Genomic DNA, 26,814 nt, shown 5'->3' with positions numbered 1-26,814 from the left:
AAGAGCGGATACTTTTTCAATAAAAAATGTAAGAAACCTATCACAGAGAGTAGTCGATGGCACAACCAAAGAAGCATCACAGGGATTTATGATCGAGTTGAGGACATTAAAAAGAACCTGAGGTTTCTGGCTGTTTTTAGAGATTAACAGAGAAATGTGCTCTGTTATATATATAATGCATAATGTTTTTTCTGGGATGGATAAAAGTCAGTTTCATTGGGGGTCCTGGGCCTTATTGATGAGGCCAGTAGCAGAGGGGAAGAAAGTGTTCAGGTGGGGAGAGGTTTTGGTCCTGATGGAGCGCAGCCTCCTGCCAGAGGGGGAGCGGGGTAAACAGTTTTTGTCTAGTACTGTTAGGGTTGGGGAAAATAGGACCCAAATGCAGTAAAAGACAAAAGGCATGTAACAAAAAGCGAGCTTTAATAAAAAGCCGATGATAAAGAAAAACAGGAAACAACTAAAACAGCAAATTGGGGAGCACGAGGAATAGGAACAAACTTACAACATCTACAGGCAGGTAACGTGGATGAGCGAACAGGGAGTAAAAGGGAAGACAAGACTAAATACACAGAAGGGTAATCACAGGACAAGACACAGCTGGGCAGGGGAGGTAGAAACACAAGGCGGGGGGGAGCCAACAGGTGAACACAAGGAGACAATTAGACACAGGAGGGCAAACACAGGAAGGAAGACCAGACAAAGGGACAACAGCATTTTCAATCTTGCAACAAATGTCTCCTCAGATATAAAACATGTTAGGATCAACATTTTCATTGCTAATAGTTGCCTACTGTCAAATAAATATTATATAATTAATTTCAATGAATAATGTGTGATTTTAACAGTTGGACAATAAGCATGACAAAAGTCACATTCAAGGTTAATTTTTTATTTGGCATTTTATAAATTCAAGAAACATTCAGTGAACATTTAGCAGGAATCGGTGATACGCCTCATGCTCATGAACTTCTGGCAGCTCATGCCCATGTCCCTAAAGTTCCTGTACTCTCCGGGCCTCATGTACATCATCTTGCCTCTGAACTGGGGCTGCTCGTACATCAGCCAGTGACCGTCCATCACGTTGCAGGACTGGCACTCGTTCATGCGGTAACGGTCCATGATGTTGTCGCAGTCCTCCATCATCTCGTGACTCTGACCACCGAAGTTCTCCTTCTCATAGATCTTCATCCTGAACTGGCCTCTGTGCTGCTTTGGGGACAATAATTATAAATTAATGATTTACTGTAAAGCGTTGTGGGGTGGTCACCCATAGTAGAATCGTACCATTACAGTTTTATACCCACCATGGGGATCATACGGCAAGACTTGATGCAGTCCCTCATTCCCATCATGCTCATGCAGTCGGAGTACTCGCCCCTCTTCATGAAGTACTGGTTTCCCATGTAGTTGGAACGATCGTAGACCATGAAGCAGCCGCTCTCCACCCTGCAGGACTGGCTCCTGCTCAGGGAGGAGGACATGTCAGAGCAGTCATTCATGCACTCATAAGAACGACCCTGGAAGTTCTTCTCCTCGTAGAAGGTGATCTGAAAGAAGAGAATTGTAATGGTTAGAAATAGATTAGCAAGGTACAGGTGGTGATATTGCAAACAGTTATTTCTGCTTATCACAAAAAGACTTCTGAAAGTACCTTGCCCCTCATGTTCATGCCGGTGTTGCTCATGTTGGCTGTAGATGTGCTGTTGCTGGTGAACTGATGCCTACCTGGTTTAACCCTTTCCTTTTATACCTGACGAACGTAAAGAATGGGTAGTCCCTCCCCCTCGGGAACCATCTAACTCAGCAGTTTACTATTGAAGCCAACAGAATGCAGAGGTTTGGTACATTCTTACAGGGATTGGGTACCTTGTAGAGGAGGACAACTGACTCTATGTCTCTCAACATTCTCATAAAGACTATAGTTTTTTGCCTTTTTATGCCAAATATGACACATTTTACTTGTTTCGTAAAGTTGGACTATAGGAATACAGTACTTTAAACAAAGAGAAGAGGAATTATGACGGTGCTGCTAGGTGGGACTGTGAAACAAAGGCAAGGTCAGTCATATATATATTTTTTTATTTTGGCTTTTCAAATCAAAATAGTCGATATCAAGCACAATGCTTCTGAGCAAATTGTTTACATTCTTCTTCTAAGTTTTATCCATCACCTCATTCACAATAACATCATGAAGGTTTTAAAAGATGGCAAGCTATGATTAGTCGGGGGTCTCTTGGCAGAGACACGGCAATCATTTATTACTATATCATTGCCTTTTTTGAAACGGCGACCATTTTAACGAAAACAAAGATTGCGTACTCTGAATGTAGAAGTGGAAGTAGATGATGAAACTGGAAAAAATACACGAATATCCAAGTCATCAAACATATTCTGTTTTTATCGGAGTGAGTTTAATGTGAGCTTTTCTGGGGTTTATTGGGGTTTCATATTAATGGACAGTTAAAACAATGGCATGGCACCTAACTGTTAAATCTCAGATCTGATCACGTGAACCTGTTACACTGCTCTCAGTAGGCAATCAAGGCTGCATTTAAATAGGCAGGGCCTCTTAGCTGTCGCCCATCAGCTGTAGAGAGTTAACTAATTAGAGGGGCGTGGCACCACAGCTGTGAGAACTCAGCAATCAGGTGTCCATTTAGGTTGCTCTTCTTTAAGCGTCAGCTTCAGCGTCAGACATTGGAGTCCTGCGGGAGTCCTGCGGGAGTCCTGCGGGAGTCCTGCGGGAGTCCTGCGGGAGTCCTGCGGGAGTCCTGCGGGAGTCCTGCGGGAGTCCTGCGGGAGTCACGAGGGTGGCAAAGAGGAGGCAAATCCTACTCTGATTGAGCTAAGTATTGCTGGTGTTTTATTTTTATTTTCTTTAGCTTTCTAGCCCCTCATGCTATAATCATGTGTATTTTCTCCATTCCTGTTCATGTGTCTTCTCGCAATTATCACTGGCCCTGTGTATCGCCTAATCTCTATAACCGGCCTGCTCTCGTCTATCCCACATGCTCCACTGACATCCAACATCTAGTTTCAGGCGGCCTGTGGAACTGCCAGTCAGCTGTTCCTAAAGCTGACTTCATCTCTGGCTACGCTTCCCTGCAATCTCTGGATTTCCTTGCTCTCACTGAGACCTGGATTACTCCATCCAACACATCCACCCCAGCAGCTCTCTCCACAGCATATTCCTTCTCCCATACACCCAGACCCACTGGCAGAGGAGGTGGCACTGGTCTCCTGCTCTCTCCCAAATGGAGCTTTTCCCTCTTCAAGCTACCTAACTTCACTCCTTCCACCTTTGAATTCCATGCCGTCACAGTAACCCGTCCTATACAATTAACCATTGTTGTTCTCTACCGTCCACCAGGCGCCTTGGGGTACATCTTGGAGGAATTGGATAACTCCTCTCACACATCCCTGAAACTGGCCCTCCCGCTGTACTTCTCGGAGACTTCAACCTAGGGGTGGGCGATATGACGATATATATCGTCGTGACGATATTAGGTCTCCACGATATGCTTTTTCAGAGATATCGTATCTATCGTGATAAAAAAAAAAAAAATTGAAAAAAAAAAAATTGATAAAATAACTTGAAAACAAATAAACTGATATGAAAGACATGCTCTAAAGCTGTCTAGTCAGGATTCAGACAGTATTGCACTTCATTTATTGTCTTGGTTGATTCTGTTGGCTTATATTTTTATTTTATTTGCGTGCATATGAAACGATAACCATTCCCATTGAGATAATTAAAACTGTAATTTGAACGGCGATCAAGCCTGAAGCCACAGAGACGGACACGATCCCCTGTCTGGCTAGGGTTAGGGTTAGCCAACACACTCTCACTCCATAATCGTCCAGGAGCGACGTTTGGTCAGTGTCCGTGGCGTGTAGTTGTGACGCTCCTAGGCTCCTTCAGCGTCATAAAGGGACGCAAATAGCTCTCAACTGATTGCAATGTATTCCCATCTGCGGCGGGATTTGACGCTCATGGAAGCACGGCATTCGTTTGTGTCGGCTGCCCTTAAAGGCAATGTGAGCGTCCATTCCCATTGGATAACGGAGAATTTTACACCCGGAAGTAAGTATTCCCCTTACTGTCGATTGATTTTACAGTGATATCTGCACTACTCATCGACTAAAAAACACCAGATTATCCTTGTTAATTACACAACATTGATTGGTTTAAATTGTGTGCAATGCTTTTGTATTTTTCCCCTTCGATTCTGAGAAACAAATATTTTTTCGGAATAAAGGATGGCAGAAGACACTACACTACCCAGAATCCCCAGCTATCGTTTGGACTACACCATGTGCTCTGTTTGACAAACCCCGTGATAATCCTCAAGCTCTGTGATTGGAGAGTGTGCTCTGAGGGTTACACCGAGCGTCGAACAGCACTTGAAATGGGATGGAACCACGGCAGACTGTTCAAAACTGGATTTGAACGGGTCCACCGCGTCCCCCCTCCCCCACCCCGTCCCCAGAACTACACATGCTGGTTATTGTGTTTCGCAACATGTTCTCTATCTATGGCACGTCTCTACTGGGAGTTGTAGTTTTAAAAGACGTTTTCGTATTTCCCATAATAAGAAGTTCATTCAGGGATTCATTTCAGAAATAAAACCAGCTTGAAATGCTATTTTGGTCTGTTACTCCTTTTTGTTTTAGTTTCTGTTACCTTGTAGGTGCTTGTACTGTTAAGTAACTTGAAAAATAACCATAATAACCGACATGAAAAAATATCGTGATATATATCGTCTATCGTGATACTGCTTGAAAAATATCGTGATCATATATTTTTCAATATCGCCCACCCCTATCTCTACTCATTGACAACACCGGAACTTATGCCTTCCGAGGTCATGCAAGGTCACACGTGACTTTGTTGACATACATACTCGAGCTGCGCATGCACGAGACAGAAGATATCCAGTGCTAAGCACTTCCTCTGGCGGTCATCCAGGATTAATAGAACCGTAGTTATATACGTAACTTTCGTTTTATCACATATCATCAACCCAGTGTATTAATCCGTCATCCAATATCAATTGTAAGGCATTCTCTGTTTGTTTTTTTGTCAATCTTGCAACACATTTCTCCTCAGATATAAAACATGTGAGGATCAACATTTTCATTGCTAATAGTTGCCTACTGTCAAATAAATATTATATAATTAATTGCCATGAATAATGTGTGATTTTAGCAGTTGGACAATAAGCATGACAAAAGTCACATTCAAGGTTAATTTTTTATTTGGCATTTTAGAAATTCAGGAAACATTCAGTGAACATTTAGTTGCAGGAATCGGTGATACGCCTCATGCTCATGAACTTCTGGCAGCTCATGCCCATGTCCCTGAAGTTCCTGTACTCTCCGGGCCTCATGTACATCATCTTGCCTCTGAACTGGGGCTGCTCGTACATCAGCCAGTGACCGTCCATAACGTTGCAGGACTGGCACTCGTTCATGCGGTAACGGTCCATGATGTTGTCACAGTCCTCCATCATCTCGTGACTCTGACCACCGAAGTTCTCCTTCTCATAGATCTTCATCCTGAACTGGCCTCTGTGCTGCTTTGGGGAGAAGAATTATAAATTAATGATTTAATGTAAAGCGTTGTGGGGTGGTCACCCATAGTAGAATCGTACGATTACAGTTGTATACCCACCATGGGGATCATACGGCAAGACTTGATGCAGTCCCTCATTCCCATCATGCTCATGCAGTCGGAGTACTCGCCCCTCTTCATGAAGTACTGGTTTCCCATGTAGTTGGAACGATCGTAGACCATGAAGCAGCCGCTCTCCACCCTGCAGGACTGGCTCCTGCTCAGGGAGGAGGACATGTCAGAGCAGTCATTCGTGCACTCATAAGAACGACCCTGGAAGTTCTTCTCCTCGTAGAAGGTGATCTGAAAGAAGAGAATTGTAATGGTTAGAAATAGATTAGCAAGGTACAGATGGTGATATTGCAAACAGTTATTTCTTCTTATCACAAAAAGACTTCTGAAAGTACCTTGCCCCTCATGTTCATGCCGGTGTTGCTCATGTTGGCTGTAGATGTGCTGTTGCTGGTGAACTGATATCTACCTGGTTTAACCCTTTCCTTTTATACCTGACTAACGTAAAGAATGGGTAGCCCCTCCCCCTCGGGAACCATCTAACTCAGCAGTTTACTATTGAAGCCAACAGAATGCAGAGGTTTGGTACATTCTTACATTGATTGGGTACCTTGTAGAGGAGGACAACTGACTCTATGTCTCTCAACATTCTCATAAAGACTATAGTTTTTTGTCTTTTTATGCCAAATATGACACATCTTACTTGTTTCGTAAAGTTGAACTATAGGAATACAGTACTTTAAACAAAGAGAAGAGGAATTATGAGGGTGCTGCTAGGTGGGACTGCGAAACAAAGGAAAGGTCAGTCATATATATATTTTTTTATTTTGGCTTTTCAAATCAAAATAGTCGATATCAAGTACAATGCTTCTGAGCAAATTGTTTACATTCTTCTTCTAAGTTTTTCCCATCACCTCATTCACAATAACATCATGGAGGTTTTAAAAGATGGCATGCTATGATTAGTCGGGGATCTCTTGGCGGAGACACAGCAATAATTTATTACTTTATCATTGCCTTTTTCAAACAGTGACCATTTGAACAAAAACAAAGATTGCGTACTCTGAATGTAGAAGTGGAAGTAGATGATGAAACTGGAAAAAATACACGAATATCCAAGTCATCAAACATATTCTGTTTGTATCAGAGTGCATTTTTTCAAGAACAATAGGCCGTTGTAGCAATGGCTATTTGTTCTAGCGATAACTTGGTGTAGAACAAAATGGCTTTTCCGTTTAATGTGAGCTTTTCTGGGGTTTATTGGGGTTTCATAATAATGGACAGTTAAAACAATGGCATGGCACCTAAATGTGAAACAAGAGTATTGTTAATGTTGAACTGTAGTGTTGTGTGTTACATCTGCTCTAAGTTCAATTTTAAAGTAGGTAAGTCCTGTTGTTCGAGTCTCCTCGATATTAAAAATATCAGAGGTTGATCTAATGGCCATACATTGAATTTATTCCCAACAAAAAACGTGTTCTTTCAATTAATATTAATGCTATTATTGTATTGGTATAGCAATGTTGCAAAGTGCTATACGAAAGAAAACAAGATAGTATGGCAAATGGATATAAATAACTGTAATACCCATATGAGCCAGAGATAACAATGTTGTGTTGAGGGCGAGTTGAAGGAATCAGGGCTAATGTAATGTTAAATTCAAAATGCTTCATTATTTGAGTTGGGAACAAAAACACTGAACATTCTGCATTCCCCTGACATTTAACCAGAAGTCAAGAGTAATAATGAATGTCTAAAAAAAGAGACATTTAAAAAAGAAAAAAAAGAATACGCAGCAAATACAAATAGGACTGTTATTATAACTATTTAAAAAAACTATTTTAACACTTATATAACAAATGTACAATATTAACATATGACAAATACTATATGCTGTATTTAAAGTGGAGAGCTGTGCTGATTTAAAAGAAGTAATGTGGAGAAGAAATGTGCAACATTTTAAAAATAATAAGATATTGTTTGCATTATGTTATGTGCATTCATATATCAAATCAAATCGAATCAAATGTTATTTCTATAGCACATTTAAAAACGATTTTCGGTCGAGCCAAAGTGCTGCACATGCAGATAATAAATACACATTACTACCGATGTAAACAGAAGACAATAAATTACAACAGCAAATATAAAAATCAAACACAGGGAAGTGTCATGAGTCGTGCTCTGCTATGATTAGAAGGCCAGGATGAAGAAGTGAGTTTTTAGTTTTGATTTAAAAACCCCTAGGGTCTGGGCCGACCTCACATGGAGGGGCAGAGTGTTCCAGAGCCTGGGGCCAGCCGCCGCGAAGGCTCGGTGCCCTCTGGTTTTTAGCCTGGTTTTAGGCACTACCAGTAGCAGTTGGTCAGCAGACCTTAACGCTCTGGCTGGGGTGTAGCGCTGGAGGAGTTCAGCTATATAGGCCGGAGCCAGCCCATTTAGTGCTTTAAAAACAAATAAAAGGATTTTAAAATCAATTCGGAACCGAATTGGAAGCCAGTGCAATGAGGCCAGAATTGGGGTGATGTGGTCACGCTTTTTGTGGCCAGTGAGGAGACGTGCCGCTGCGTTCTGCACTAGCTGCAGGCGTTTAATTGAGGCCTGGTCCATACCCACATATAGAGCGTTGCAATAATCGAGTCTCGAGGTCACAAAGGCGTTGATAACTCTCTCCAGGTCTTTGAAAGATAAAAAAGACTTGGTTTTGGCCAATACTCTTAATTTAAAAAAGCAGGATTTCACTACGCTGCTGACCTGCTTGTCGAATTTAAAAGTGTTAGTAAAAGTCACTCCAAGATTCATGACCGAGGGGAGGATGTTTGTTTTAAGAGGACCCAGAATTTCAACAGAAGAGGCTGGAGGTTGGGGTCCAAAAAAGATGACCTCAGTCTTGCTCTCGTTGAGGTTAAGAACATTTCTGCTCAGCCAGGACTTCATTTCTGTCAGGCAATCCATCAACTGCTGTAATGAGTGTTTGTCATTTCCTTTGAGAGGCAGATAAATCTGAACATTGTCAGCGTAGCAGTGGAAGGGAATGTTACGTTTTCTGAGGATTTAACCTAGGGGCAGTATATACAATAAAAAGAGGATGGGGCCCAGGATAGAGCCTTGGGGAACCCCACAAGTAAGAGGGGCCTTTGCAGAGGAGAAGGCACCTAGCTGCACTGAAAAACTGCGGTCTGTCAGGTAGGACCTGAACCATGCAAGGGCAGAGCCTGTGATGCCAGCGGACTGTTCAAGCCGTGACAACAGGATGCTATGGTCCACTGTGTCAAAGGCAGCTGTTAGGTCTAATAGCACCAGGACAGCTGGGCTACCTGAGTCGGCGGCTAGGAGCAGATCGTTAAAAACTCTTAAAAGGGCTATTTCAGTGCTGTGCATTGGTTTGAAGCCAGACTGAAACTTTTCATGGATTCCATGTGAGATTAAAAAAGACTGCAGCTGGGCGTAGACTACTCACTCCAGGGCTTTGGATAAAAAAAGGTAGCTGGGAGATGGGCCTAAAATTTGCGGGAATTGAGGGGTCGAGATTTTCTTTTTTAACAGTGGCTTGACCACAGCATGTTTGAAGGCAGCTGGGACGCAACCTGAGCTAAGAGAGGTGTTTATGACTAATACAATACTTGCTCCAACTGAATCAAAAACATCTCTGAGAAGGCGAGAGGGAATGCTGTCTGAGGTGCAGTTTGTCGGCCGCAGGTGCTTGACAACATCCGAGAGTGAAGTGAGGGATACAGGCTCAAAGTGGTCGAGGACAGCAGGGCACAGAACAGGAGCAGAATCTGGGGTAGCACTAGTGTGGGCTAGCCTAAGAGCGGATACTTTTTCAATACAAAAATGTAAGAAACCTATCACAGAGAGTAGTCGATGGCACAACCAAAGAAGCATCACAGGGATTTATGATCGAGTTGAGGACATTAAAAAGAACCTGAGGTTTCTGGCTGTTTTTAGAGATTAACAGAGAAATGTGCTCTGTTATATATATAATGCATAATGTTTTTTCTGGGATGGATAAAAGTCAGTTTCATTGGGGGTCTTGTTGATGAGCCCAGTCTATTAATCCGTCATCCAATATCAATTGTAAGGCATTCTCTGTTTTTTTTTTTTTTCAATCTTGCAACAAATTTCTCCTCAGATATAAAACAAGTTAGGATCAACATTTTCATTGCTAATAGTTGCCTACTGTCAAATAAATCTTATATAATTAATTTCAATTAATAATGTGCGATTTTAACAGTTGGACAATAAGCATGACAAAAGTCACATTCAAGGTTAATTTTTTATTTGGCATTTTATGAATTCAGGAAACATTCAGTGAACATTTAGCAGGAATCGGTGATACGCCTCATGCTCATGAACCTCTGGCCGCTCATGCCCATGTCTCTGAAGTTCCTGTACTCTCCGGGCCTCATGTACATCATCTTGCCTCTGAACTGGGGCTGCTCGTACATCAGCCAGTGACCGTCCATCACGTTGCAGGACTGGCACTCGTTCATGCGGTAACAGTCCATGATGTTGTCACAGTCCTCCATCATCTCGTGACTCTGACCACCGAAGTTCTCCTTCTCATAGATCTTCATCCTGAACTGGCCTCTGTGCTGCTTTGGGGAGAAGAATTATAAATTAATGATTTAATGTAAAGCGTTGTCGGGTGGTCACCCATAGTAGAATCGTACGATTACAGTTGTATACCCACCATGGGGATCATACGGCAAGACTTGATGCAGTCCCTCATTCCCATCATGCTCATGCAGTCGGAATACTCGCCCCTCCTCATGAAGTACTGGTTTCCCATGTAGTTGGAACGATCGTAGACCATGAAGCAGCCGCTCTCCACCCTGCAGGACTGGCTCCTGCTCAGGGAGGAGGACATGTCAGAGCAGTCATTCATGCACTCATAAGAACGACCCTGGAAGTTCTTCTCCTCGTAGAAGGTGATCTGAAAGAAGGGAATTGTAATGGTTAGAAATAGATTAGCAAGGTACAGGTGGTGATATTGCAAATAGTTATTTCTTCTTATCACAAAAAGACTTCTGAAAGTACCTTGCCCCTCATGTTCATGCCGGTGTTGCTCATGTTGGCTGTAGATGTACTGTTGCTGGTGAACTGATATCTACCTGGTTTAACCCTTTCCTTTTATACCTGACTAACGTAAAGAATGGGTAGCCCCTCCCCCTCAGGGAACCATCTAACTCAGCAGTTTACCATTGAAGCCAACTGAATGCAGAGGTTTGGTACATTCTTACAGGGATTGGGTACCTTGTAGAGGAGGACAACTGACTCTGTCTCTCAGCATTCTCATAAAGACTAGTTTTTTGCCTTTTTATGCCAAATATGACACATTTTACTTGTTTCGTAAAGTTGGACTATAGGAATACAGTACTTTAAACAAAGAGAAGAGGAATTATGAGGGTGCTGCTAGGTGGGACTGTGAAACAAAGGAAAGGTCAGTCATATATATATTTTTTTATTTTGGCTTTTCAAATCAAAATAGTCGATATCAAGCACAATGCTTCTGAGCAAATTGTTTACATTCTTCTTCTAATTTTTTCCCATCACCTCATTCACAATAACATCATGAAGGTTTTAAAAGATGGCAAGCTATGATTAGTCGGGGGTCTCTTGGCGGAGACACGGCAATCATTTATTACTATATCATTGCCTTTTTTGAAACGGCGACCATTTTAACAAAAACAAAGATTGTGTACTCTGAAAGTAGAAGTAGAAGTAGATGATGAAAAAAATACACGAATATCCAAGTCATCAAACATAATCTGTTTGTATCAGAGTGAGTTTTTCAAGAACAATGGGCCGTTGTAGCAATGGCTATTTGTTCTAGCGATAACTTGGTGTAGAACAAAATGGCTTTTCGGTTTAATGTGAGCTTTTCTGGCGTTTATTGGGGTTTCATACTAATGGACAGTTAAAACAATGGCATGGCACCTAACTGTGAAACAAGAGTATTGTTAATGTTGAACTGTAGTTTTGTGTGTTACATCTGCTCTAAGTTCAATTTTCAAGTAGGTAAGTCCTGTTGTTCGAGTCTCCTCGATATTAAAAATATCAGAGGTTGATCTAATGGCCATACATTGAATTTATTCCCAACAAAAAACATGTTCTTTCAATTAATATTAATGCTATTATTGTATTAGTATAGCAATGTTGCAAAGTGCTATACGAAAGAAAACAAGATAGTATGGCAAATGGATATAAATAACTGTAATACCCATTAGGGCTGAACGATATACCGTGTCATGGCGATAACCGCGGTATGCGCATGCGCGGTATTCACACCGCAGGGACGTGCGGTTTTATTCTTTTAAAAAAAAAAAAAATGCTAACGCACTTTAGCACAGAATTCAAAATAAAGATACCCTTATTACTTATCGAAACTGCACATACAATATATCCGATTAAAGCTGAGACTCCACAGATTATTTAAGTATAGTATCTAAGCGATCAGATCTCGCAACAGGGGAAGCAAACACAGACATCACAACACGTACCTTTTACGGAGCTTTTACGGGAGATCGTCTCACCGTAGCTGTCAATTTGATCAAAAGACGTGTTCAATGGCATTAAAACGAGAAATAAAAAACGCGGCTGAATCGGTTGATCCATAGGTTGATAATGTATCTGTGGCTTTGAAGCAATTATTTATAATCCATAATTCCATTCGTATGTAAAAATTGGAGCACAACAGTTAGCAGCTAATGGTAGGCACCAGAGTGTATGCAGCTTCCGGTTTTGGCTACGTGTCACTCTCACTCCTTTTTTGGTAATGTGTGTGTGTTAGACTGCGCTGGACTGCCGCATAGCCAAGACCGGAAGCAGCAGCCACTCTGGTGGCTACCATTAGCAGCTAACTTTTGCTCTGCGATATTTACATAAAAATGGAATTATGGATTATAAATTAAATCATTTTTTTATACAGAGACGTTAAAATCCTATGGATTAACCGATTCAACCGCGTTTTTTCTTTCTCGTTTTAATGCCATTGAACACGTCTTTTGATCAGATTGACAGCTACGTGAAACATCTCCCCTAGAAGCTACGTAAAGGTACGTGTTGTGATGTCTGTGTTTGCTTCCCCTGTCCGAGTTCAGATCACTCAGTGATGATACTATATACCTAAATAATCTGTGGAACCTCAGCTTTAATCGGATATCTTGTAAGTGCAGCTACGATAAGTAATAATAAGGGTACTTTTATCTTGAGTTCTGTGCCAAAGTGCGTTAGCATTTTTCGCTCAGGGGTCATTTAAATGCTTCTTATGAGACTTGTGTTTTGTTTTGGTAAAAATGGTTTGTATCGTCAGTTAGCTGAGATTATTTCCGTTAATCTGGTATAACACATTAATAGGTTCTTAAATATTACGATCCCCTGAGACACTGTCGTGAAAAGTACCCGCCGGGACTTTGGGGTTTAACAGGTTAAAAAACCGCAATATATACCGCAGGGGGGGAAGAAAATCACGATGTCAGTTTTTTTCAATACCGTGCAGCCCTAATACCCATATGAGCCAGAGGTAACAATGTTGTGTTGAGGGCGAGTTGAAGGAATCAGGGCTAATGTAATGTTAAATTCAAAATGCTTCATTATTTGAGTTGGGAACAAAAACACTGAACATTCTGCATTCCCCTGACATTTATCCAGAAGTCAAGAGTAATAATGAATGTCTAAAAAAAGAGACATTTAAAAAAGAAAAAAAGAATACGCAGCAAATACAAATAGGACTGTTATTATAACTATTTAAAAAAACTATTTTAACACTTTTATAACAAATGTACAATATTAACATATGACAAATACTATATGCTGTATTTAAAGTGGAGAGCTGTGCTGATTTAAAAGTAATGTGGAGAAGAAATATGCAACATTTTAAAAATAACAAGATGTTGTTCGCATTATGTTATGTGCATTAATATAATGCATAATGTTTTTTCTGGGATGGATAAAAGTCAGTTTCAGTGGGGGTCCTGGGCCTTGTTGATGAGGCCAGTGGCAGAGGGGAAGAAACTGTTCAGCTGGGGAGAGGTTTTGGTCCTGATGGAGCGCAGCCTCCTGCCAGAGGGGAGCAGGGTAAACAGTTTGTGTCTAGTACTGTTAGGGTTGGGGAAAATAGGACCCAAATGCAGCAAAAGACAAAAGGCATGTAACAAAAAGCGAGCTTTAATAAAAAGCCGATGATAAAGAAAAACAGGAAACAACTAAAACAGCAAATTGGGGAGCACAAGGAATAGGAAAAAACTTACAACAGCTACAGGCAGGTAACGTGGATGAGCGAACAGGGAGTAAAAGGGAAGACAAGACTAAATACACAGAAGGGTAATCACAGGACAAGACACAGCTGGGCAGGGGAGGTAGAAACACAAGGCTGGGGGGAGCCAACAGGTGAACACAAGGAGACAATTAGACACAGGAGGGCAAACACAGGAAGGAAGACCAGACAAAGGGACAACAGCATTTTCAAATAAAACCGGATAATTGCAACACAAATCCAAAACCATGACAAGTTTACTGAATACAAATAATACCTTGGTTTAAAAACAAAATCTCATTTTAATTTAATTACTCAAAGTTCTATTTCATCCTTACTGACCGCCAGAGGCAGTGCTTGGCAATGGATATCTTCTGTCTCGCACATGCGCAGGTCAAGTATTTATGTCAACAAAGTCACGTGTGACCTCGCATGACCCCGGAAGGCATAAGTTCCGGTGTTGTCAACGAGTTCAGTCTTTTTTCATGTTCTCGCTGCACAGGTTACTACTCTATGAGCAGAAACCAAGCTAGCGGTGTTCACTGCTCGGACTCTCAGGAGCCCCGGACCGGGAAAGAGCGAATGCTCCTGCATGTCAGTCGGTGAGATCGCTGCCTGAAGCATGTGCTTGTCCGATCGGACAACACTACAACAGTGTTTCATATAAACCACCAAGGGGGATCTAATCCTGGATCTGAGGGGACTCAACAAGTTCCTAAAGATCTTACCCTTTCATATGCTGAGCACAGTGGACGTTCTTCATACTGTTGCCAGGGGGGAATGGTTCACGTCTGTCGACTTGAAAGATGCTTGCTTTCATGTGCCCATCATAGGCAGTTTCTTCGCTTTGCCTTCAGAGGCCGTCATTTCCAGTTCAGGGTGCTCCCATTTGGACTCTCCCTCTCCCCAAGGGCGTTCACCAGGTGTGTCGCGGCAGCGCTCTTGCCCCTGCAGTCTCAGGGTATGAAGATTCTACCGTACTTAGACGACTGCTTGATTTGTGCACCATCCCGGTTGCAGTCGACCCAGCACACGGCTCTCCTTCTCTCTCATGTCACCTGGCTAGGCCTCAAGGTGAACTTGGAGAAGAGTTGTCTGAACCCCTCTCAGAGCCTAACCTTCATTGGTGTGGCTCTGGACACAGTCACTATAAGGGCCTGTCCATCTGCTTAGCACCTGGACGACATCCTCCAGCTTCTTCCCCTCTTCCGAAGGGGCAGGTCTCTTTCTCCGCCTCTTGGGCAAGCTGACAGCTGCCTCAGCTCCCTTGGGCTTGTTGTCACTGCGCCCCCTGCAGAGATGGCTGAATGGCCCCCACTTGGACCCCAAGTTGCACATGCACAGATAAATCAGGGTGTCACAACAGTGCCTCTCCACTCTATCCCCATGGAGGGAGAGGTCGTATATGTCATGGGGCGTGGCCATGGGCTCCGTTCCTTTCCGCAGAGAGACCGTTACGACGGATGCCAGCCTCTCGGGATGGGGTGCGGTGTGGAAGAACAGGACAGCTCGGGGGCAGTGGTCTGTTCAGGACTGCACAGAACACATCAACGTGCTAGAGCTACGAGCTGTGCACCTAGGACTCAGGCACTTCCTGCCATACCTGAGGGGGAAGAATGTGCTTGTCCGATCGGACAACACTACAACAGTGTTTTATATAAACCACCAAGTGGGCACCAAATCTGTACACTTGCTAGAGGTGTCCCGGACTCTCCTGTCTGGGCAGCCCTCTCTTTCTCTGTTACGGTGGTCCTAGAAAGGGCTGTGCTCTCTCAAAACAGCGCTTGTCCCACTGGATCGTGGACGTCATTGCCCAGGCATACAAGGCAAATGACCGTCCCTTGCCACCCAGAGTAAAGTGCCACTCTACCAGGAGTATCTCCACGACATGGGCGACCTTAAGAGGTGTGCGCCTGGAGAACATATGTGCCGCGGCCACATGGGCATCCCCGAGCACATTCACCAGATACGAGTGAATGTTGCTGCCCTGCGCCCGTTTGCTGAGGTCCTCCTGCAGAGTCCAACTAGTCCATCGCTATAAGTTAAGTACTCAGGCTTCCTCGTGACTCTGTTGATATAAGTCATCCGTCCAGTTCTTGGTCACTCGGAATCTTGTGTTCCCGCGAGAAGATTCCATAGGACTGAACTCATTGACAACACCGGAACTTATATCTTCCGAGGTCATGCAAGGTCACACGTGACTTTGTTGACATACATGCTCGAGCTGCGCATGCACGAGACAGAAGATATTCAGTGCTAAGCACTTCCTCTGGCGGTCATCCAGGATTAATAGAACCGTAGTTATATACGTAACTTTCGTTTTTATCACATATCATCAACCCAGTCTATTAATCCGTCATCCAATATCAATTGTAAGGCATTCTCTGTTTGTTTTTTTTGTCAACCTTGCAACAAATTTCTCCTTAGATATAAAACATGTTAGTATCAACATTTGCATTGCTAATAGTTGCTTACTGTCAAATAAATATTATATAATTAATTTCAATTAATAATGTGTGATTTTAACAGTTGGACAATAAGCATGACAAAAGTCACATTCAAGGTTAATATTTTATTTGGCATTTTATAAATTCAGGAAACATTCAGTGAACATTTAGCAGGAATCGGTGATACGCCTCATGCTCATGAACCTCTGGCCGCTCATGCCCATGTCCATGAAGTTCCTGTACTCTCCGGGCCTCATGTACATCATCTTGCCTCTGAACTGGGGCTGCTCGTACATCAGCCAGTGACCGTCCATCACGTTGCAGGACTGGCACTCGTTCATGCGGTAACGGTCCATGACGTTGTCACAGTCCTCCATCATCTCGTGACTCTGACCACCGAAGTTCTCGTTCTCATAGATCTTCATCCTGAACTGGCCTCTGTGCTGCTTTGGGGAGAATAATTATAAATGAATGATTTACTGTAAAGCGTTGTGGGGTGGTCACCCATAGTAGAATCGTATGATTACAGTTATATACCCACCATGGGGATCATACGGCAAGACTTGATGCAGTCCCTCATTCCCATCATGCTCATGCAGTCGGAGTACTCGCCCCTCTTCATGAAGTACTGGTTTCCCATGTAGTTGGAACGATCGTAGACCATGAAGCAGCCGCTCTCCACCCTGCAGGACTGGCTCCTGCTCAGGGAGGAGGACATGTCAGAGCAGTCATTCATGCACTCATAAGAACGACCCTGGAAGTTCTTCTCCTCGTAGAAGGTGATCTGAAAGAAGGGAATTGTAATTGTTAGAAATAGATTAGCAAGGTACAGATGGTGATTTTGCAAATAGTTATTTCTGCTTATCACAAAAAGACTTCTGAAAGTACCTTGCCCCTCATGTTCATGCCGGTGTTGCTCATGTTGGCTGTAGATGTGCTGTTGCTGGTGAACTGATATCTACCTGGTTTAACCCTTTCCTTTTATACCTGAATAACGTAAAGAATGGGTAGCCCCTCCCCCTCAGGGAACCATCTAACTCAGCAGTTTACCATTGAAGCCAACAGAGTGCAGAGGTTTGGTACATTCTTACATGGATTGGGTACCTTGTAGAGGAGAACAACTGACTCTATGTCTCTCAACATTCTCATAAAAAGACTATAGTTTTTTGCCTTTTTATGCCAAATATGACACATTTTACTTGTTTCGTGAAGTTGGACTATAGGAATACAGTACTTTTAAACAAAGAGAAGAGGAATTATGAGGGTGCTGCTAGGTGGGACTGTGAAACAAAGGAAAGGTCAGTCATATATATATATTTTATTTTGGCTTTTCAAATCAAGATAGTCGATGTCAAGCACAATGCTTCTTAGCAAATTGTTTACATTCTTCTAATAAGTTTTCCCCATCACCTCATTCACAATAACATCATGGAGGTTTTAAAAGACGGCAAGCTGTGATTAGTCGGGGGTCTCTTGGTGGAGACACGGCAATAATTTATTACTATATCATTGCCTTTTTTGAAACGGCAACCATTTGAACCAAAAACAAATATTATGTATTCTGAACTTAAAAGTAGAAGTAGATGATTAAACTGGGAAAAAAATCATAAATATACAAGTCATCAAACATATTCTGTTTGTATCAGTGACTTTTTCAAGAACAATGTAGCAGTGGTGGTTCTACGGGGTGGCACGGGGTGGCAGCTGCCACCTCATAAAAATGCCTTGCCATCCCATCTGCCACCCCAGTTGACAGCTTTGTTTTGAAAGAAAAGTTGTGGCTCATCGGACATTTATGAGAGAAACTCTCTAATGTCCGAGTGCAAGTGAATGCAGCACAAGACGCGAGCATTGTAACCCCTCCCCCGGCCCTGGCGCAAGCCTGGAAATATGATTGGCGGCGATTTCATTTGAACGGGGGGACAGCTCAAAACGAGAAGCATTTCGGATCCAAGTAGACGGAAGGAATGAGGTATTGGCGGTCTACAATGACAGAGAAGAGCCTGTCAAGTTTGGCTGTAAGGCAAGTTTATTTATATAGCACTTTTCTGTACGCGACAATTCAAAGTGCTTTACAAAACAAATTAAAAGACTTTTTAGGAATACATACAGTAAAAACACATAATGGCATTTTACAACAGGCATTACAAATAAACACCACAGGTATAGAATACATGTTTAAAAGGCATACTGTAGTGCGAATATGAGCATCTCAATTAAAAGCAGCGTCAAAGAGATATGTTTTTAGTCTCGATTTAAAAATAGTAAGCGTTTCTGCGGACGTGCACGATTTGGGTTGTTTGTTCCAGAGTGTCGGGGCATAATAGCTAAATGCTGCCTCTCCATGTTTTGTTTTTACTCTCGGAACCGATAGCAGACCCGTCCCAGAAGACCTGAGGCACCTTGATGGCTCGTAATTATGTAGGAGTTCAACAATATAGTTTGGTCCTGAACCATGTAATGATTTAAAAACTAGCAATAGAACTTTAAAATCAATTATTTGGCCGATTGGAAGCCAATGTAGAGATTTCAGAACCGGACTGATGTGATCCACTATTTTAATGTTAATGAGGACACGTGCAGCAGCGTTCTGAATCTGAATCAGCTGCAGCTTTCTGATGGATTTTTTTTGTCAGCCCTGTGAATACACAATTGCAGTAGTCGAGTCCACTAAAGATAAAAGCATGGACAAGCTTTTCTAAGTCCTGTTGTGACATTATTTTTTTAATCCTCGATATGTTCTTCAGGCTGTACTCAGCATTGAATCAAAATGCACCGTAGCTTTAAATCATAATAAGTTTGTGAGGCGTTTTGCTGAACAAGATGGTAATCGCCACATTCAGCTGTTCTAGGCATGCCAACTTGATGCTCTGCTCACGGATGACTCGATGAGCATAATAAACTGTTAAGATGATGACCTTATGTGTGTAAATATTTTTTTTTCTTTGTGGGGGTCTGCCCCCAAAAAACAGTTTTAAGTCCTGAGAAAGTCAAATAAGACGGTGTGTAAAACTACACTGCCCAGCCAAAAGAAAGTAACCACTTTGATTTAACTAGGCCAGTAGGTAAGGACTTTCCACTGGATAATAACTGCAGCGATGTATATGTTTTAGCTGAATACATGTTTTTTAACTCTAATTGATGCAGTTAGTCACTTCTTTAATGTTTGTTCTTTCTGATGTAAAGTAAAGGTTGTAACTGTTTGCAATGAAGTTGTGGGGCGCGGAACTGTTCCTTTGATTCTTTTGATTTATGATAGTAATTACTTGTCTTTCAAATTTGAAGGAGGGTGAGCAAGCATCTTGAGGAACATTCATCATTAACTCCTCCAAAAAATATAGTTTATTTAATAATAACACTGAATATGTGAATCATAACAGTGATTGACAGCTGGTAGGAATAATATGATTGTTAATAGTATCATATTAATTTAGACAAACATCGACGAGACAGTTAATTAATGTACTTATTGCAGCAGTCTGCATAGATTTGTGAGTGAGACAAACTCATTCAGTTATTGTTCAGTTACAATTCATTAAATTAAGTCTGCCACCTTATATATTTATATTTAAGGCTTTACTGATGTGCCATAATAATGTCACCAAATGTTATTGAGTTAAAAATAAATATTGTGGCTTTCCATGTTAACATTAATTGATATGATGACTGCGATTAAATCAGCATATACTTCTGCCAGGGGATGCCACCCCTGAAATTCTCCTGCCACCCTCTTGCCACCCCATGAATATTTGTCTAGATCCACCCCTGCTTTGCAGCAATGGCTATTTGTTTTAGCGATAACTTGATGTAGAACAAAATGGCTTTTCGGTTTAATGTCAGCTTTTCTGGGGTTTATTGGGGTTTCATAATAATGGACAGTTGAAACAATGGCATGGCACCTAACTGTGAAACAAGAGTATAGTAATTGTTGAACTGTAGTTTTGTGTGTTACATTTGCTCTCAATTCAATTTTCAACTCAACCCTTCTCTTGCGTTAGGTCATACCCGGGTCATTCTACAGAAAAGGTGGAAGTGCTGTCACTTACAAAATAGACACCAAAATACATGACGTTGACCTAATACTCACATTCATTATATATGTTGAATAAATAGAGATTGTCTTTGCAATGGTACTAAATAAAAAATAAATAAAAAATGGTTTTATACGTAAATTGCAATTTATTTAAAATGCCAAGTTCAAGGAACTGCCTCGTCACTTTGATCATACATGGAAGTGGAGCCTATAGTTTTAATTTAAAAGATTTGTTTTCAATAAATAAATCTAATTTATATTTACATAACATTACAAGCATTAAATATAGGCTAACACTGAAATGGTAAAAATAAAACGCAAATTATTATTAATAATATAAAATAAATGTCAGTCACCCAAAATTACGTCATTGGTGTTACTGCTACACAAAAAGCTTTTATTTTGAAATAATGTACTGTCTCTGAAGTGCCTCCTGTAACAAGAGATCATTTGAGGCAGTGCACAAAGACATAAGGAAAGTCAGATACTTCTTACTTTGTTCGTTAAAGGTGTCAATTTATCTTCAAATTTTACATGCGTCTTTCCAGTCTGTCATTAGTGTTACTCATTGCATAGCCCTAGGGGTGAACATTTGAATGGGAAAATGTATTGTATTGAAGAGTTAAACGATTTTGATATTGACTGAAGCCATATTTGGTCTGACAGATGGCAGCCATTTTGTTAAAATGGTAGTGTTTTCTCCAAATTGTCACTGGTGTTACTCTTCTTCCTGGTAACACGTAACACCAGTGACATTCCTATACAAATAAGCTTTGTATAATGTATAAAAATAATAAAAATACTTTAAGCTCTACTTGTTGTGGATTCATCAAGTTAAGAGTTAGTTATTGCTATTCAACAGGTTTTAGATGTTTTTAGAAGGAATATATTTGAGCAGATTTGTATCACCCAGATTCCACAGGGGCCTCTTCCTGGTCTGTTGTAGGCTCATAGTCTGGATCGCTGTTGTCTTCCATTTCTGAGACATCTTCCTCTATCTCCTCTTCATCTGGTTCAATCTCCTCTTCATCTGGTTAAAAAATGTGTCCAGAGCCCCTCGTACAGAAAATAGCCTAATCGGTCGCCTGCTAATTGTGTCAATGAGTCAAATGTGAGCAAGGCACAAATATAACTGCTTGAGAGAGACAGTAAGGGAGGCGCATTTAGCGTGAGAAAGTGAGAGGTTTGTGTTTCTCGAGGGGCACAGAGCTTGCACCTGTGAGAAGGTATGATACATTGTATACATATAGTGCGAGAAAGGGAGAGGTTCAAGTAATGTGTGTGTGTGTGTGTGTGTGTGTGTGTGTGTGTGTGTGTGTGTGTGTGTGTGTGTGTGTGTGTGTGTGTGTGTGTGTGTGTGTGTGTGTGTGTGTGTGTGTGTGTGTGTGTGTGTGTGTGTGTGTGTGTGTGTGTGTGTGTGTGTGTGTGTGTGTGTGTGTGTGTGTGTGTGTGTGTGTTCCATCTGCAGGATGAACATAATACACTCATACCCATTCATTTTCTATGGCGGTCAAATCTGACCGAAAACATTAAGGGTGTTTCACTGTTGAATAAATCACTCAAAATGCAATGCAAGTGGTGATCATCAAGTGTATATGTTCAGAGGCCTAGTGTGGAGGATAACATACGGTATTGAGGCAATTGGATGAAAAATACAATATTTATGATTAAAATAGAAGTCATTCGGTCACTTTTGACCCGAAACGCAAGAGAAGGGTTAAGTAGGTAAGTCCTGATGTTCGAGTCTCCTCGATATTAAAAATATCAGAGGTTGATCTAATGGCCATACATTGAATGTATTCCCAACAAAAAATGTGTTCTTTCAATTAATATTAATGCTATTATGGTATTAATATAGCAATGTTGCAAAGTGATATACGAAAGAAAACAAGATGGTATGGCAAATGGATATAAATAACTGTAATACCCATATGAGCCAGAGGTAACAATGTTGTGTTGAGGGCGAGTTGAAGGAATCAGAGCTAATGTAATGTTAAATTCAAAATGCTTCATTATTTGAGTTGGGAACAAAAACACTGAACATTCTGCATTCCCCTGACATTTAACCAGAAGTCAAGAGTAATATTTAATGTCTAAAATCTTACTAAGTGGCTTGAACAACCAACATAAGATAATAACACCTTCTACCTCGATTGGCTTTAAGCTTCATAATATGCTGACCACAATTGCATCTCTAATCAGATTTTCTTTCAATATGATGTACAGGTGTTCTTTTAAGATTTGAAACCCTTAAATACTGAAGTCATACCTTGAGAAATAAAGAAGTGAATTGTATTTATTACACCTGAAATTAGTGTTTTTGCACTAATATGTTTTTGTGCTGAAGGGACAACAGTGAATTATGTAATAGTCAGAATTGGTTTTATTACAAATTTTAGTTTTACACATACGAGAAATTTGCTTTGGTGTATGTGGTGCATAAAAGACAGAACAATGAATACGTAGCAAAACAAAATCAAATAAAAATAGGACTGTTATTACAGCTATTTAAAAAAATATATTTTAACACTTTTATATTAAATGTACAACATTAACATATGACAAATACTATATGCTGTATTTAGAGTGGAGCTGTGCTGATTTAACATAGAACATGTGGAGAAGAACTGTGCAACATTTTAAAAATAACAAGATGTTGTTAGCATTGTGTTATATACATTAATATAATGCATAATGTTTTTTCCGGGGTGGATAAAAGTCAGTTTTAGTGGGGGTCCTGGGCCTTGTTGATGAGGCCAGTAGCAGAGGGGAAGAAACTGTTCAGGTGGAGAGAGGTTTTGGTCCTGATGGAGCGCAGCCTCCTGCCAGAGGGGAGCGGGGTCAACAGTTTGTGTCTAGTACAGTTAGGGTTGGAGAAAATAGGACCCAAATGCAGGAAAAGACAAAAAGCATGTACTGACTGGCTGAGGATAAAGAAAAACATGAAACAACTAAAACAGCAAATCAGGGAGCATGAGCAACAGGTACAGGCAGGTAACGTGGATGAGAAAGACGACGACCGAACAGGGAGCAAACACAGGAAGGAAGACCAGACACAGGGAGAACAGAATTTCAAAAATAAAACCGGAAAATTGCAACAGAAATCCAAAACCATGACAAGTTTACTAAATACAAATAATACCTTCGTTTAAAAACGTAATAATCTCATTTGTATTTAATTACTCCAAGTTTTGTCAGGTATCATCAACCTAGTGTATTTATCCGTCATCCAATATCAATTGTAAGGCATTCTCGGTTTAGTTTTTTTGTCAATCTTGCAACACATTTCTCATCAGATATAAAACATGTTAGGATCAACATTTGCATTGCTAATAGTTGCCTACTGTCAAATAAATCTTATATAATTAATTTCAATTAATGTGTGATTTTAGCAGTTGGACAATAAGCATGACAAAAGTCACATTCAAGGTTAATTTTTTATTTGGCATTTTATAAATTCAGGAAACATTCAGTGAAGATTTAGCAGGAATCGGTGATACGCCTCATGCTCATGAACCTCTGGCCGCTCATGCCCATGTCTCTGAAGTTCCTGTACTCTCCGGGCCTCATGTACATCATCTTGCCTCTGAACTGGGGCTGCTCGTACATCAGCCAGTGACCGTCCATCACGTTACAGGACTGGCACTCGTTCATGCTGTAACGGTCCATGATGTTGTCACAGTCCTCCATCATCTCGTGACTCTGACCACCGAAGTTCTCGTTCTCATAGATCTTCATCCTGAACTGGCCTCTGTGCTGCTTTGGGGAGAAGAATTATCAATGAATGATTTAATGTAAAGAGTTGTGGGGTGGTCACCCATAGTAGAATCGTTGGTTACAGTTATATACCCACCATGGGGATCATACGGCAAGACTTGATGCAGTCCCTCATTCCCATCATGCTCATGCAGTCGGAGTACTCGCCCCTCCTCATGAAGTACTGGTTTCCCATGTAGTTGTTACGGTCGTACACCATGAAGCAGCCGCTCTCCACCCTGCAGGACTGGCACCTGCTCAGGGAGGAGGACATGTCAGAGCAGTCATTCATGCACTCATAAGAACGACCCTGGAAGTTCTTCTCCTCGTAGAAGGTGATCTGAAAGAAGGGAATTTTAATGGTTAGAAATAGATTAGCAAGGTACATATGGTGATATTGCAAACAGTTATGTCTGCTTATCACAAAAAGACTTCTGAAAGTACCTTGCCCCTCATGTTCATGCTGGTGTTGCTCATGTTGGCTGTAGATGTGCTGTTGCTGGTGAACTGATATCTACCTGGTTTAACCCTTTCCTTTTATACCTGACTAATGTAAAGAATGGGTAGCCCCTCCCACTCAGGGAACCATCTAACTCAGCAGTTTACCATTGAAGCCAACAGAATACAGAGGTTTGGTACATTCTTACAGGGATTGGGTACCTTGTAGAGGAGGACAACTGACTCTATGTCTCTCAACATTCTCATAAAAAGACTATAGTTTTCTGCCTTTTTATGCCAAATACAGTGGGGCAAAAAAGTATTTAGTCAGCCACCAATTGTGAAAGTTCTCCCACTTAAAAAGATGAGAGGCCTGCAATTTTCATCCTTGGTACACTTCAACTATGAGAGACAGAATGGGGGGAAAGAATCCAGGAAATCACATTGTAGGATTTTTATTGAATTAATTGGTAAATTCCTCGGTAAAATAAGTATTTTGTCACCGACAAACAAACAAGATGTCTGGCTCTCACAGACCTGTACCTTCTTCTTTAAGAGCCTCCTCTGTCCTCCACTCGTTAACTGTATTAATGCCACCTGTTTGAACTCGTTATCAGTATAAAAGACACCTGTCCACAACCTCAAACAGTCACACTCCAAACTCCACTATGGCCAAGACCAAAGAGCTGTCAAAGGACACCAGAAACAAAATTGTAGACCTGCACCAGGCTGGGAAGACTGAATCTGCAATAGGTAAGCAGCTTGGTGTGAAGAAATCAACTGTGGGAGCAATTATTAGAAAATGGAAGACATACAAGACCACTGATAATCTCCCTCGATCTGGGGCTCCACGCAAGATCTCACCCCGTGGGGTCACAATGATCACAAGAACGGTGAGCAAACACCCACCTAGTCAATGACCTGCAGAGAGCTGGGACCAAAGTAACAAAGGCTACCACCAGTAACACACTACGCCGCCAAGGACTCAAATCCTGCAGTGCCAGACGTGTCCCCCTGCTTAAGCCAGTACATGTCCAGGCCCGTCTGAAGTTTGCTAGAGAGCATTTAGATGATCCAGAAGAGGATTGAGAGAATGTCATATGGTCAGATGAAAACAAAATAGAACTTTTTGGTAAAAACTCAACTAGACGTGTTTGGAGGAGAAAGAATGCGGAGTTGCATCCAAAGAACACCATACTTACTGTGAAACATGGGGGTGGAAACATCATGCTTTGGGGCTGTTTTTCTGCAAAGGGACCAGGACGACTGATCCGTGTAAAGGAAAGAATGAATGGGGCCATGTATCGTGAGATTTTGAGTGACAACCTCCTTCCATCAGCAAGGGCATTGAAGATGAAACGTGGCTGGGTCTTTCAGCATGACAATGATCCCAAACACACCGCCCGGGCAACGAAGGAGTGGCTTCGTAAGAAGCATTTCAAAATCCTGGAGTGGCCTAGCCAGTCTCCAGATCTCAACCCCATAGAAAATCTTTGGAGGGAGTTGAAAGTCTGTGTTGCCCAGCGACAGCCCCAAAACATCACTGCTAGAGGAGATCTGCATGGAGGAATGGGCCAAAATACCAGCAACAGTGTGTGAAAACCTTGTGAAGACTTACAGAAAACGTTTGACCTCTGTCATTGCCAACAAAGGGTATATAACAAAGGATTGAGATGAACTTTTTGTATTGACCAAATACTTATTTTCCACCATAATTTGCAAATAAATTCTGTGATTTTCTGGATTTTGTTTTTCTTCTCATTCTGTCTCTCATAGTTGAGGTATACCTAGGATGAACATTACAGGCCTCTCATCTTTTTAAGTGGGAGAACTTGCACAATTGGTGGCTGACTAAATACTTTTTTCCCCCACTGTATGACACATTTTACTTGTTTCGTGAAGTTGGACAATAGGAACACAGACATTTTAACAAAGAGAAGAGGAATTATGAGGGTGCTGCTAGGTGGGACTGTGAAACAAAGGAAAGGTCAGTCATATATATATATTTTTTTTATTCTGACTTTTCAAATCAAAATAGTTTATATCGAGCACAATGCTTCTGAGCAAATTGTTTACATTCTTCTTCTCCTAAGTTTTATCCATCACCTCATTCACAATAACATCATGAAGGTTTTAAAAGACGGCAAGCTATGATTAGTCGGGGGTCTCTTGGCGGAGACACGGCAATCATTTATTACTATATCATTGCCTTTTTTGAAACGGCGACCATTTTAACAAAAACAAAGATTGCGTA

At 41.4% G+C, this 26,814-nt stretch overlaps 5 protein-coding genes across 5 annotated transcripts; all 5 read right to left on the bottom strand.

Annotated features, from left to right (window-relative positions):
• Positions 1-930: 930 nt before the first annotated feature.
• Positions 931-1,693, bottom strand: LOC117442652 (gamma-crystallin M3-like). Its single transcript, XM_034078612.2, has 3 exons — positions 1,652-1,693; positions 1,305-1,547; positions 931-1,206 (listed from the first exon to the last, which is right to left on the bottom strand). The coding sequence occupies exons 1-3, from the start codon at positions 1,682-1,684 to the stop codon at positions 931-933; spliced, it is 552 nt and encodes a 183-aa protein (XP_033934503.1). The 5' UTR covers positions 1,685-1,693.
• A 3,604-nt stretch (positions 1,694-5,297) lies between these two features.
• LOC117442659 (gamma-crystallin M3-like) lies at positions 5,298-6,054 on the bottom strand. The gene is made up of 3 exons (XM_034078619.2): positions 6,022-6,054; positions 5,675-5,917; positions 5,298-5,576 (listed from the first exon to the last, which is right to left on the bottom strand). Exons 1-3 carry the CDS (start codon positions 6,052-6,054, stop codon positions 5,298-5,300), a joined length of 555 nt encoding a protein of 184 aa, XP_033934510.1.
• A 3,894-nt stretch (positions 6,055-9,948) lies between these two features.
• LOC117442647 (gamma-crystallin M2-like) lies at positions 9,949-10,711 on the bottom strand. Its single transcript, XM_034078608.2, has 3 exons — positions 10,670-10,711; positions 10,323-10,565; positions 9,949-10,224 (listed from the first exon to the last, which is right to left on the bottom strand). Exons 1-3 carry the CDS (start codon positions 10,700-10,702, stop codon positions 9,949-9,951), a joined length of 552 nt encoding a protein of 183 aa, XP_033934499.1. The 5' UTR covers positions 10,703-10,711.
• Positions 10,712-16,500: 5,789 nt separating this feature from the next.
• Positions 16,501-17,263, bottom strand: LOC117442651 (gamma-crystallin M2-like). The gene is made up of 3 exons (XM_034078611.2): positions 17,222-17,263; positions 16,875-17,117; positions 16,501-16,776 (listed from the first exon to the last, which is right to left on the bottom strand). Exons 1-3 carry the CDS (start codon positions 17,252-17,254, stop codon positions 16,501-16,503), a joined length of 552 nt encoding a protein of 183 aa, XP_033934502.1. The 5' UTR covers positions 17,255-17,263.
• A 6,583-nt stretch (positions 17,264-23,846) lies between these two features.
• LOC117442640 (gamma-crystallin M2-like) lies at positions 23,847-24,608 on the bottom strand. The gene is made up of 3 exons (XM_034078601.2): positions 24,567-24,608; positions 24,220-24,462; positions 23,847-24,122 (listed from the first exon to the last, which is right to left on the bottom strand). Exons 1-3 carry the CDS (start codon positions 24,597-24,599, stop codon positions 23,847-23,849), a joined length of 552 nt encoding a protein of 183 aa, XP_033934492.1. The 5' UTR covers positions 24,600-24,608.
• Positions 24,609-26,814: the final 2,206 nt, after the last annotated feature.

This window comes from Pseudochaenichthys georgianus, unplaced genomic scaffold (assembly GCF_902827115.2).
Source record: "Pseudochaenichthys georgianus unplaced genomic scaffold, fPseGeo1.2 scaffold_449_arrow_ctg1, whole genome shotgun sequence".
Lineage (NCBI taxonomy): Eukaryota > Metazoa > Chordata > Actinopteri > Perciformes > Channichthyidae > Pseudochaenichthys > Pseudochaenichthys georgianus.
Note: the sequence above shows the minus strand (reverse complement) of the source record. Positions and strands in the feature narration are given on the sequence as shown.